The sequence below is a fragment of the Acomys minous genome (genome assembly GCF_964271855.1).
Source record: "Acomys minous genome assembly, chromosome: 14".
Classification (NCBI taxonomy): domain Eukaryota; kingdom Metazoa; phylum Chordata; class Mammalia; order Rodentia; family Muridae; genus Acomys; species Acomys minous.
The window spans coordinates 54,376,621-54,388,013 of NC_140496.1; the positions used below are offsets into that span (position 1 = coordinate 54,376,621).

The 11,393-nt window shown below is 52.1% G+C and overlaps 1 protein-coding gene and 1 pseudogene across 3 annotated transcripts; both read left to right on the forward strand.

Annotated features, from left to right (window-relative positions):
* The first annotated feature begins 324 nt into the window (after positions 1-324).
* On the forward strand, positions 325-1,821 carry LOC311583935 (small ribosomal subunit protein eS27-like; annotated as a pseudogene). Its single transcript has one exon. The product of its transcript is annotated as a small ribosomal subunit protein eS27-like (transcript).
* Positions 1,822-1,918: 97 nt separating this feature from the next.
* PIAS3 (protein inhibitor of activated STAT 3) lies at positions 1,919-11,309 on the forward strand. 2 transcript variants are annotated; one of them, XM_084757920.1, is made up of 14 exons: positions 1,919-2,060; positions 4,484-4,901; positions 5,067-5,151; positions 5,300-5,350; positions 5,548-5,638; positions 6,800-6,934; positions 7,090-7,195; positions 7,684-7,757; positions 7,859-8,019; positions 8,910-9,043; positions 9,123-9,291; positions 9,467-9,600; positions 9,783-9,820; positions 10,179-11,309. In XM_084757920.1, exons 2-14 carry the CDS (start codon positions 4,487-4,489, stop codon positions 10,446-10,448), a joined length of 1,863 nt encoding a protein of 620 aa, XP_084614046.1. In that variant the 5' UTR covers positions 1,919-2,060; positions 4,484-4,486; the 3' UTR covers positions 10,449-11,309. The 2 variants fall into 2 exon arrangements, with proteins under 2 accessions (XP_084614046.1, XP_084614045.1); XM_084757919.1 differs by lacking the exon at positions 1,919-2,060 and adding an exon at positions 2,119-2,733.
* The last annotated feature ends 84 nt before the right edge of the window (positions 11,310-11,393 follow it).

Consider the following 11,393-nt stretch of genomic DNA (forward strand, 5'->3'; position numbering starts at 1 on the left):
TGCCAATGAACACTGTCTGAGAGGTCTTAGCTCAGATTCAACATCGTTGTTTATGAATGGCAATTTTTTAAATGTCCATAGAAAATTTTTGTTCTTATAATAAAAATATAATGGCTTAGCTATGGACAATAAATATTTAAATATTCTCCTATTATCACTCCCCAGAATGTGTCAAATTAGTTTATCTTTGGATTGTATTGTTAGAAAGTTTGGTTTGTTTTTTTTTTAATTGCCTTTTGAGTTTTTGAGTTTCATCAAAAAAGAATTCAGGGCCTTATTAAAAGTGTGTCACCTTTGAGGTGATGACAACCTCCCTATGAAAACATGCCTCTCGAAAAGGATCTCGTGGAGGAGAAGAGGAAACACAAGAAAAATCATCTGGTTCAGAGCCCCAATTCCTACTTTATGGTTGTGAAGTGCCAGGCTGCTATAAAATCACCACGGTCTTCAGCCATGCACAAACAGTCCTCTTGTGTGTCAGCTGCTCCACTGTTCTCTGCCAGACTACAGGAGGAAAAGCAAGGATGACAGAAGGATGCTCCTTCAGGAAGAAGCAGCACTGAAAAGACCTGATTCAAGATGAGGGGGAAACTACCCCAATAAACACATTTTGGGTTAAAAAAAAAAGGTGTGTGTCACCACACATGGCTTCTTTCATCTTTAATAAGTGATAAATTGATATACTTATTTTTATATACCTATTAATCTGGGTTCTGACGTCACAAGAATGTCTTGGGAAAAAAACAGGGATATCAAGCTTAGAGAGAAACAGAAGAATACGGATCAGCAATGAGCACAGGTGGATATGCTGGCAGTTCAATAGCACTGCTCCTGCCTGCCTGGCACATGTAAGGGGTTCAATGCCTGCAACAGACAAGCAGCGCCAGGGCCTGATTACAATTCAGACGCAGGAGGCAGCATATGGGACTTATGGCCAAATACTTAGCCTAATTTAGCTTGAGAGGCCCGTCATTCAGGCAGCAAGGACCCTGCCCCCACATCCCCAGTGTTAGCGAGGGTGATCATTTCCCTAGGAACAAACCCAGGAAGTAATCAAGGATAGTTTAACAGGCACCTAGGAAAATACTGTTAGCACCAAGCTTACTGCTTGGGTTGGGGCTCATGGAAACGATTACACTGAAGGCTTAAGCTAAACGGGATCACTCCTGGCATTTATTAGAGCTTTCCTTTTTTTTTTTTTTTTTTTTTTTTTTTTTTTTTTTGCATGTTTGTTGAACAAGTTGCCTCTGATGCCAGATTGAGGTTTTGAAAAGTTTTAAGCCCTCAGCATTATCAATCCCTGATTAGCATTTTAATATTTACCCCCCCCCCCTTTTCAAACATTTACTGGACAAATGACACTATCCCTGAGGCCCCAGACAACCATAACGTGGAGCCTTTACAATAACTAGTATGAGGCACAGTGCTCTAAAGTGGATATCCTCATAGAGCGGAAGTGAATCACTCAAGTCTGCAAATGAGTGGCCAGCTTGGGTTGAGACAAGGCCCTCTGGAGGGTCCAAAGCTTTGGATGGGGAGCAGGCATTTCTGAGCGGAGCAGAAGTGTCTCCTCTGTACGTTTTCATTTTGAACGATAGGAAGACTAGGATCCCTAGTTATTGTGAGCGTATTTGGATTGGAGTGCGGATAGAGGGCCATCTGTAGGCTTTGGGTTGCTCTATTTTCCATTTGTGGCCCAGGTTTTTCCCCAGACAGATGGAGATCTCATCAGAGAACCAACAGATTCTCCGTCCAGCCCAGTTCAGCCCTTACACTCACCCAAGGGGTCAGAGAGCCACTGAGACTTTGAATGCAGAGATTCTCACAGGAGTTATTATCTCCCGCCCGGCTCCTGGGCTCCGCCTCTCTCCCCTCTCTTAGGTCCTGGCGGGCTTCCCCGGGAGGGGGCGGCACCAACAGCAAGGCTAGGCCGGGCGGAGCTCTGGCCCGGGCGGAGCTGCGGCTGCAGCCTCCAGCTGCCGGACCGAACTCCAGCCGAGCGGACTGCGGGAGCGGCGCGAGCCCTTTCCGCACTGGGGCCCACCCCTGCAACTCTGCAGGTAAGTCTTGTTTCCCGCACCCAACTTTGTCGCTTGTCAACCCTAGAGTCGTGCGGCGCTAGCAGGAGCTACTCTCGTAGTTGCTGTGTGTTCGGGGTGGGGAGGAGATGAAGGACTGGGAACAGTTGTCTCCAACAGTTCACAAGTCCCCCAACTTCCCCAAAACGGACCAGAGCGCGTCACGCCCAGAGTTGGCAGAACTCAGGGGTTCCTCTGGCTAAACTTGCACAGATCTCCTGAGGACAAGGGCTCCAACTTCGCCGCCCCTCCCCCATTTCTCGGGGCTCCGGCAGTTCCGGATACTTTCTCTCCATCTTTCAAGTATCCTTGGCTCCCTAAAAGCCCATCCCTCCGGGCCCGCCTCCTCTTCGTTACCCGCCGGGCCCCGCGATCCCTGAGCTGCACACTCCCTGCGGGGGGCCACCGTGTCACCGGCTGGCCGGAGACTTGCAGGGGTGGCCGGGCTTGCGGAAGAAGGGGCGAGGCCGGCGGCGGTCCGAAGCCCGGCGGGCGGGGCCGGGAAGGGGAGGTGTAGGGGGCCGGACGGGGCGGAGCAGGCGGCCTTTGCGGCCGGCGCTGGGGCGGAGAGTTTGCGCCGGTCCCTGGGCCTGAGCTCCGGCTCGGGCTGGGGCGCCTGCGATGTCTCAAGATGGCGGAGCTGGGCGAGTTAAAGGTACCGGCCCCCCTCCCCTAGCCCCATCAGGACTCGCTCGGCTGCGCGCCGAGGCGGGGAGGCGACCGGGCTAGGGTGGGCGCCGGCGACGTGGCAGGCACTGGCTGCAGGGATGCGCTGGCAGCGCCCGCGAGAAGGGGCTGCGGCGGCGCCCCGGGGGCGGGGCCGCAGGGCAGATGCAGGGGTGGGGTGGAGTGTGTATGTGTGTGTGGTGTGTGTGTTGGGGTGAGGGCGGATTGTCGCCGCTGGGGGCCGAGGCACAGGGGGCGGGGACGCGGGCCGTAGCCTCTTTTAGTAGTAGGTAGTTGCCAGGTAGAGTCAGACGAGGGAAAGCTGCTGTAGAGGCGTAGGGGCGAGCCCATCAGGCCAAGAGATGCAGCAGGAAGGGGGAGACCTAGGGAATGGGATCCGAGGGCCAAATGTTGGCATGCTCCGGGGGACGCGAAGCTTAGGATGGAGGCTTTGGGGCGCCTGTTGGCATTTGAGCCTTGGGAAGCGGCAGTAGGCGGCTGAGATGCAGGGGGCGGGGCAGTACAGGAGCGCACCTTAGGAGCTGGGGCAGGAGCATCCTGGAGGCTGAGGGAGAGGAATTGTCTTAATGAGGCCCTGTCGTTGGAGAGGCGGAGAAGTGTGAACCATGGGATAGAAAGATAAGTTATAGAGCCGATGGAGAAATAAAAAACAAGTAGGAGGAGCTAAGGATGGAAAGGTAGAGGGACAAGGATTTCATCACATTCCTGAAAAGGAACCCAAGAAGAAAAGGACTTGGAGAGCTAATGGCCTGCCCGTGACTGGGTCTTCTAGGCATTCATAGAAGGAGCCCCACAAGGAGAGAGATCTTGCCCCCCAACACACCACCACCACCACCACCACCACACAGTCTTCATCTGAGGACATCCCACACGACCTGAGACCTTCATTTTCCCCATCCTTTGGCGCTGTTCCATCCTTGTCCTGGACGAGCTAGAGTTCTAGCCACTGGGCCGGCTCCTTTGAAGAGCTAACTTCTGTGCTCTGGTCCATGGACCCCCCCCCCCCATTTTCATTCCCCTGGGGTCTCTGTTGAGAACCTTGCCCTGGTTTCCACCCTGGTGGGCCTGCATACCATGTATGAAGGAGAGAAGTGAGGTGTTAGTTCCCCACAAATGGAATAAATCAGCCCAATTACATAGACTTGTGGAGTCACTCTCCTCCCCCCCCCCCACAAGTTTTGGTAGCTTCCTTCTAGTAAAACAGGGCTTTAGGAGTATGAGTGTGTAAATAATGTCAGAAGGGGTGGGGATGATGAAGATGATGATGATAGTGTTGAGCTCTGACCTAAAATCCCTAACCATGAAAGTTTCAATTCAGAGATTTGGGGAGCAGAGCGATGGATTAAGGTGATTGGGAGGGGTACCTGGGGGAGGGGGGATAAAATCCTCTTGCCACCTGGGTTTTCCTTCTAGGGCTGTCTGCCCCGAATCCTTCTCCTCCTCCTCCTTTCTTATCTATTCCCCAGGGGGCTCGGAATGCCCTGAGAGTCTGAGCTCTGGGAGCTGATAATCAGCTTAAGGGAGTATCAGGATTAGGGAAAGGCTGGAGGTAGGGGTCCCTGCCCATTCGTTGAGCTAGTCAGGTCAGCGACTCGGAGGTAGTGTGCACTTTTAGAGCATCTTTCAACACTGCGGGTGGAGGGGAGGGGCTCAGCATCCATGCCATCAGCAGGACAGGCCTTTGCCAAGCCGGATCGTTTCTGCGCTCTTCTCTCCAGCACATGGTGATGAGTTTCCGAGTGTCTGAGCTCCAGGTGCTCCTTGGCTTCGCTGGCCGGAACAAGAGTGGACGGAAACACGAGCTCCTGGCCAAGGCCCTGCACCTCCTCAAGTCTAGCTGTGCCCCCAGTGTCCAGATGAAGATCAAAGAACTGTACCGCCGGCGCTTTCCCCGGAAGACCCTGGGGCCCTCTGATCTTTCCCTGCTGTCTTTGCCCCCTGGCACCTCTCCTGTAGGCTCCCCTGGCCCCCTAGCGCCCATTCCTCCCACTCTTCTAACCCCTGGCACCTTGCTGGGCCCTAAGCGTGAGGCGGACATGCGCCCTCCTCTGCCCCAGCCCGTGCACCCTGACGTCACCATGAAACCACTGGCCTTCTACGAAGTCTATGGGGAGCTCATCCGGCCCACCACCCTCGGTATGGCTGACTGTGGTCCCCCAAGGCTTTCTGGGTTCTGGTTCAGGCTGGAATTGTTCCCTTTAGATTTTAGTCTCGGGGGATCAGCAATATGGGATGGGAGCAAGCAGCTTCTCGGGCCAGCGGCGTGGGCTTGGGAGTAACTGTGCCTTTGCGTCGTCCTAGCATCCACATCCAGCCAGAGGTTTGAGGAAGCGCACTTTACCTTTGCGCTCACTCCGCAGCAGGTGCAGCAGATTCTCACATCCAGGTACACCTCTCCTCACCTGCCTTGTCCCTAGAGACTTTCCTCACTGTTCTGCTTTGTCTCGGTCTTTTGCATGTCTCCTCTCTGCGCCCCGGGACAGCCTTCTGTTCACCTTCCGAACTGACGTTTCTGTTTCTCTTCCTTGTTGCAGGGAGGTTTTGCCAGGAGCCAAGTGCGATTACACCATACAAGTGCAGCTGAGGTGAGTTGTCGCTTATAGAGGGTGGGTGAGTATGACATCTCCACAGCCCCAGCCCACGCTGGCCTTTTGACTCTTCTGGGTGCTAATGGCTACAAATATCTATGACTGATTTTAGTTTTTCTGGAGTTCCCCACTTCAGTGCTAGAGTCACCTCAGAAAGCTGCCATTTAGTCATTCATCCTGTCCTTTCTCACCAGGTTCTGTCTCTGTGAGACTAGCTGCCCCCAGGAGGACTATTTCCCCCCTAACCTCTTTGTCAAGGTTAATGGGAAACTCTGCCCCCTGCCGGTAGGTAAAGATTCGTCCCCTTTGGCAATGAATATTAAGTCAAAAACCTCTTCTTGAAAAGACAGCTTGAGCTGTCTTCTTGAAAAGACAGCTTGAGCGTGGTGGCGCACGCCTTTAATCCCAGCACTCGGGAGGCAGAGGCAGGTGGATCACTGTGAGTTCGAGGCCAGCCTGGACTACAAAGTGAGTCCAGGACAGTCAAGGCTACGCAGAGAAACCCCGTCTCGAAAAATAAAAAAATAAAAAGAAAGAAAGAAAGAAAGAAAGAAAGAAAGAAAGAAAGAAAGAAAGAAAGAAAAGAAAAGACAAGACAGCTGAGGGGTTGGAGGTAAAGAGCACTATTTCTTCTTCCAAAGGTCAATTCCCAGCAACCACATGGTGGTTCACTACCATCTATAATGAGATCTAGTGCCCTCTTCTGGCGTCCAGGCATATATGCAGGCAGATCACTGTATACATAATAAATAGATCTTTAAAAAGAATAGGACAGTGCCTGCCATGTAATATTTGTATAGTTTATTGATGGAGTCAATATAGAGAGTATTAAAATAGGGCTGACTAGTAGGTGGACCGTGCTCCTGTGGAAGGCTGCACGTCTAAGAGAATATGGACAACAGAAACTGCTGATACCTTAAAAGAGATGAGTGGGGTGGGGGGAGCTGCTCAAAGTTTGTTGAGTAGAAAGTCGGGGAGGTTCTGGGAAGAAATGAGGATGGGGATGAACAGGATCAAAACACATTGTATGAAATTCTCAAAGAATTTGTAAAAAAAAAAAAAAGTAAGTAAAATAAAACAGGGCTGAATAATTTTTGTCAGAACACAGAGATGGACACTAGTTTAATACAAAGGTTTAGAAAAGACTTCTAAAAGGATACGCTATCAGATGAAAGTGGAAGACAAGACGTGTCCATTGTTCCCTGGGACCCAGTGGCTCGGTTTCTAGTTTTTGGTGCATAAATAAGCTCCCCCTATTACCCCCCGAAGTGAACCCCTCACATGGCCCTCCCTGTGCAGGCTCTTGTTTTGCACCGGACCCCTGTTCCTTCCCTCATGAGTGAGCTGGCCTCGCTCCAGGGGGTAATCTGAGACAGGATTTCTGTTGTTAGAGTTGAACCCCTTCCAGGTGTTCTGCCTCCACTAACAGATCCCTCGCTTCCTCAGGGCTACCTCCCCCCAACCAAGAATGGAGCTGAGCCCAAGAGGCCCAGCCGTCCCATCAACATCACGCCGCTGGCTCGGCTCTCGGCCACCGTTCCTAACACCGTGGTGGTGAACTGGTCATCCGAGTTTGGGCGGGTGAGCATAGCTGCAGCTGAGCAGTGCACAGGCCACGGGGGTGGGAGGGGGGCACACTTCTAGTTCCTCTGTCTCTGGTCTCTGTGGGACAGAGTACGCAGGGAAAGGGGAGGTGTGGGGACCAGAAGCTAACTCTCTCCCCCTTCCCCAAGTAGAATTACTCCTTGTCTGTGTACCTGGTGAGGCAGTTGACTGCGGGGACCCTTCTACAAAAACTCAGAGCAAAGGGTATCCGGAACCCAGACCATTCCCGGGCACTGAGTGAGTAACAAATAGGCTTTTTGCTCCTTCCACTTTGCGCTCAGGGCTTCCTTCTGCCCTTCAGGCTTTATCCACACGGCTTCCTGCCCTCCCCACTCCCCCTGGATGCCTCAGTCTCTGTGGTTGAGGAGTTAGGTCCTCACAGAGTGAGAATAGCTTTACTCTTCCTAGTCCTACAAGGGCCCCACCCCTACTAATACCGAGTTCTCAGTACTGAAAAGCCCTAAAGTTGATTCGGTCTAATCACCCTCCTCATGTGATGCTTCCCTCTCATGGAGATCGCCCCTCATGTAGCCCAGGCCTCACCCCGCAGCGTTTAACACCTTCAGGGATGGAGACATCTGTTCTCCATACTTAGCCTTCTTGATCCAGATTCACGCCGTCAGCCCCCAGAGACTCTCCTCAGCTGCCTGTCAGCTGGGGCTGTCCGCTGCCAGGCTGCTTCCAGCCTCACTGACCCCAAGGCTCTGGTCTCACTCTTGTTTCAGTCAAGGAGAAATTGACGGCTGACCCTGACAGTGAGGTGGCTACTACAAGTCTCCGGGTGTCACTCATGTGCCCGGTGGGTACAAGGGGAGGTAGGAGCCGGGAGGGCTAAATTCTGAAGAGGGTTCCTAAGGGTACTAGAGCGAGGTTTTCTAGAGTGAACTCTCCTCTCGTCAGCTAGGGAAGATGCGCCTGACCGTCCCATGCCGCGCCCTCACCTGTGCCCACCTGCAGAGCTTCGATGCTGCCCTTTATCTACAGATGAATGAGAAGAAGCCAACGTGGACATGCCCTGTGTGTGACAAGAAGGCTCCCTATGAGTCTCTTATTATTGATGGGTAGGGCTCTTCAGCTCCTCTCCCCCGCGTTATGGCTTACTTCTCATGAATCCCAGGTATCACCCTCTACGTCTCCTTTAGCCATCCACCATGTGTGTGACGTTAAGGACCTCAGCACTGTGCACGCATTGTCTCATTGAGTCCTCGTAGTACCCCCATGACATAGGTGCCATCATTACAGATGAGGAAAGAGACCTTGGCTGAAGGTCACATTCGTAAGTGGCAGAGCATGCATTGAATTGCTCCAATATATTGCTGATGACAACTACCTGAACTTCTTTTCATTTTTACTATTACAAAGGCACAGTAAGGTTTCTTTTTTTTTTTTTTTTTTTTTTTTGAGACAGGGTTTCTCTGTATAGCCATGGCTGTCCTGGACTCACTTTGTAGACCAGGCTGGCCTCAAACTCACAGTGATCCACCTGCCTCTGCCTCCCTTGTGCTGGGATTAAAGGCGTTTGCCACCATGCCCGGTGGGTAAGATTTCTTTTGTTCTTTTGTTTGTTGTGTTTGTTTTGTTTTTTGAGGTCCTGGGTGTACTTATATAGCTAGTCTTTCCCCCCTCCCCCCACATAAGCAAATAGTTTTCTTGGTCCTAAGTGGCCTTTACCCCCTTCCACAGCCTCCATTAGGGCTCCCACAGTGTCTTTTAAGAAGGTTTAATGCTGGACCTAAAATTTGTGAAGCTCTTTTATATCCTCCCCCACAATGCTGGAGACCAAACTCGGGGCCTGTGTGCTAAGCAGGTACTCCATTGTTGAGCTACAGTCCCAGCAACAACTCAGAGAGGTCCGGTAGGGTGTGTGATACAGATGAGGTGACTAAGGTGCAGGATGTGAGTCTCGGAGCCATCGCCCAGCCTCATGAGTCCCCATGTCCTCCTCCCCTAGTTTATTCATGGAAATTCTTAACTCCTGCTCGGATTGTGATGAGATCCAGTTCATGGAGGATGGATCCTGGTGTCCAATGAAACCCAAGAAGGAGGCATCTGAGGTTTGCCCCCCGCCAGGGTATGGGCTGGATGGTGAGTGACCCCCTGCTCCCCAATTGAGCTAAATCGTGAATGGCTCTTTTTCTGAGACAGCCTTCTTAACCACCCACAGGCCTCCAGTATAGCCCAGTCCAGGACGGAAATGCATCAGAGCAAAAGAAGAAGGTTGAAGTCATCGACTTGACACTCGAAAGCTCATCCGATGAGGAAGATGTACCTCCCACCAAGAAGCACTGCCCTGTCACCTCAGTGGCCATTCCAGCCCTTTCTGGAAGCAAAGGGTATGAGGAAGGCTGCGTCTGTAGCAGAGGGGACAGATGTCACAAGTGCCTTCTGATCCATCACAGGGCAAGCCGTAGGACAGGGAAGGGTGGAAGGAACGGGACCTTTGGCAACTGAGCTGGCAAGGGTGTCTCTCCTTGGCTAGTTTCTCCAGCTTCTTCTATCTACTCCCAGAGTCCTGACATCCGGTCACCAGCCATCCTCGGTGCTACGGAGCCCTGCAGTGGGCACCCTGGGCAGTGACTTTCTGTCTAGTCTCCCACTACATGAGTACCCACCTGCCTTTCCACTGGGGGCTGACATCCAAGGTATAACACTGACCCTAAAGGCGGGGGTGAGGTCCTGCCCTGCCATACCCTCTCCAGAACTATTTCCCTAGGGATGGGCAGGGGGAAAGGGATGGGGAGTGGGGGGCGGGGTGGGAGATTTTTTTTTTACGTGTGGTGAAGGGGTCAGGGGGGGTTGATTTTTCTTTTTCTTTTCCTACCAGGTCTAGATTTATTTTCTTTCCTTCAGACTGAGAGTCAGGTAAGTAGTCACATCTAGGAAGATCCAAGCTCTCAGATGAGTCCTTTCTCTCTTCCCCTGCCCAAGTTCCCTAAGGATTTAAAAATACTTTTCCGAGAGGGGAGAATGTGGCAGCTTATCCTCCTTTATCCTCACTGGCACTTTACGTTCACACCTGTGCCTTCCTAGCTCCTTATTGCCTGTCTCAAGGCCAAGACACAGAGGAGGGGCCAGGGGCAGTAGGGCAGAGGCAGGGAGGCCCCCTGCTTTTCCTCTTAAGAATGCCTTGGGGGTCCATACCCCAGGACACAGTTCACAGATGAGTATTGGGGGTGGTGAGTCAGGATAGAAGCTTAAACTGTCTCCTTCATTCCTCTAGCACTACGGTCCTTCTGTCATCACTTCACTAGACGAACAGGACACCCTTGGTCACTTCTTCCAGTACCGAGGAACCCCTTCCCACTTCCTGGGCCCCCTGGCCCAGACCTTGGGGAGCTCCCACCGCAGCAGTTCCACTCCGGCGCCCCCTCCTGGTCGTGTCAGCAGTATTGTGGCTCCTGGGAGTTCCTTGAGGGAAGGGCATGGAGGACCTCTGCCTTCAGGTCCCTCCTTGAGTGGCTGTCGGTCAGATGTCATTTCCTTGGACTGAGCTATCGGGATTCTGAAATCTTCACTGGCCCCCAGCACTGAGCAGATATGCTGTGGGTTCCCAACCCTGGCTGCCCTGATCCCTCCAGGGGTCTTTGGCTAAAGGCCAGGCCAGACCTCCATGGATACCTGCTTTTGGCCTTATCTCTGCCTAACAAGGCCAGTACTCAAAGGGTTAACATTTAACCTTTTTAAAAAGGATGCTGGGGTCTGTTTTTGGAAGCGTTCTTGATGGTGGCACATTCCTTTGGGTTTGGTAACCTAGGCAGTGGGAGGCAGAGGGAAGGATAGGACTTGAGGGAAGGAAGTGGTCCTCAGCCTGGACCAGATCTACAGCCTCTTGGGGAAAGGACACTTTCCCTTCCCAAACCCAAATGCCAGTTCTTTTATGTCCGTTCCATTCTCTGTGGCCACACAGCCAGGTGGCAGATCTGAGACTTGGAGTTTCAGAGATGGACAGAGAACTCTATTTTGGGTTGCAGTTTTCTTTTTTTGTACATAACTAAGAAAACCCCCAGATTTTCCAAAGATGACTTCCCCTGCCTTTTACTTCCCAGTGTGACTTGAGGAAACAAGGCCTTAGTTGTGAGTCCCAGGGGCTTGGGGGCGGGGCCTGGCCTGTCAGCTCCCTGGGTCTCTCTATTTATGTATTTAAGTTCACAATATTCTTATGCTAAACAGCCAAGGGCCTAAGCTTCTAGTGACCTATGTTGAGGCCTAGATCATTCTGCACCTTCTGTGGGACTAGGGGCTCTGTGCTCTCCTTCCCAATACTCAGGCCCCTTCAGGGCCAAGGCCCTATGATGTGATTTTTACTTTTTGTTCCCAGAGTTCTCACCTACAATAAAGGTTGTGAATGTTCTGTGAGCGTCATGGAGGGGAGGAGATTTTTGTACTTAGATTTCCAGACCCTTGATCTGTGGGGAAGAGGGTCCATGTTCCATCC

Bases quoted from the DNA above. Each gene is read 5' to 3' on its own strand.
- PIAS3 (XM_084757919.1), top strand. From the start codon at position 2,710: ATGGCGGAGCTGGGCGAGTTAAAG. The intron at 9,292-9,466 runs GTATGAGGAAGG...ATCTACTCCCAG, and splicing joins GCCCTTTCTGGAAGCAAAGG to AGTCCTGACATCCGGTCACC. The intron at 9,601-9,782 runs GTATAACACTGA...TTTTCCTACCAG, and splicing joins ACTGGGGGCTGACATCCAAG to GTCTAGATTTATTTTCTTTC.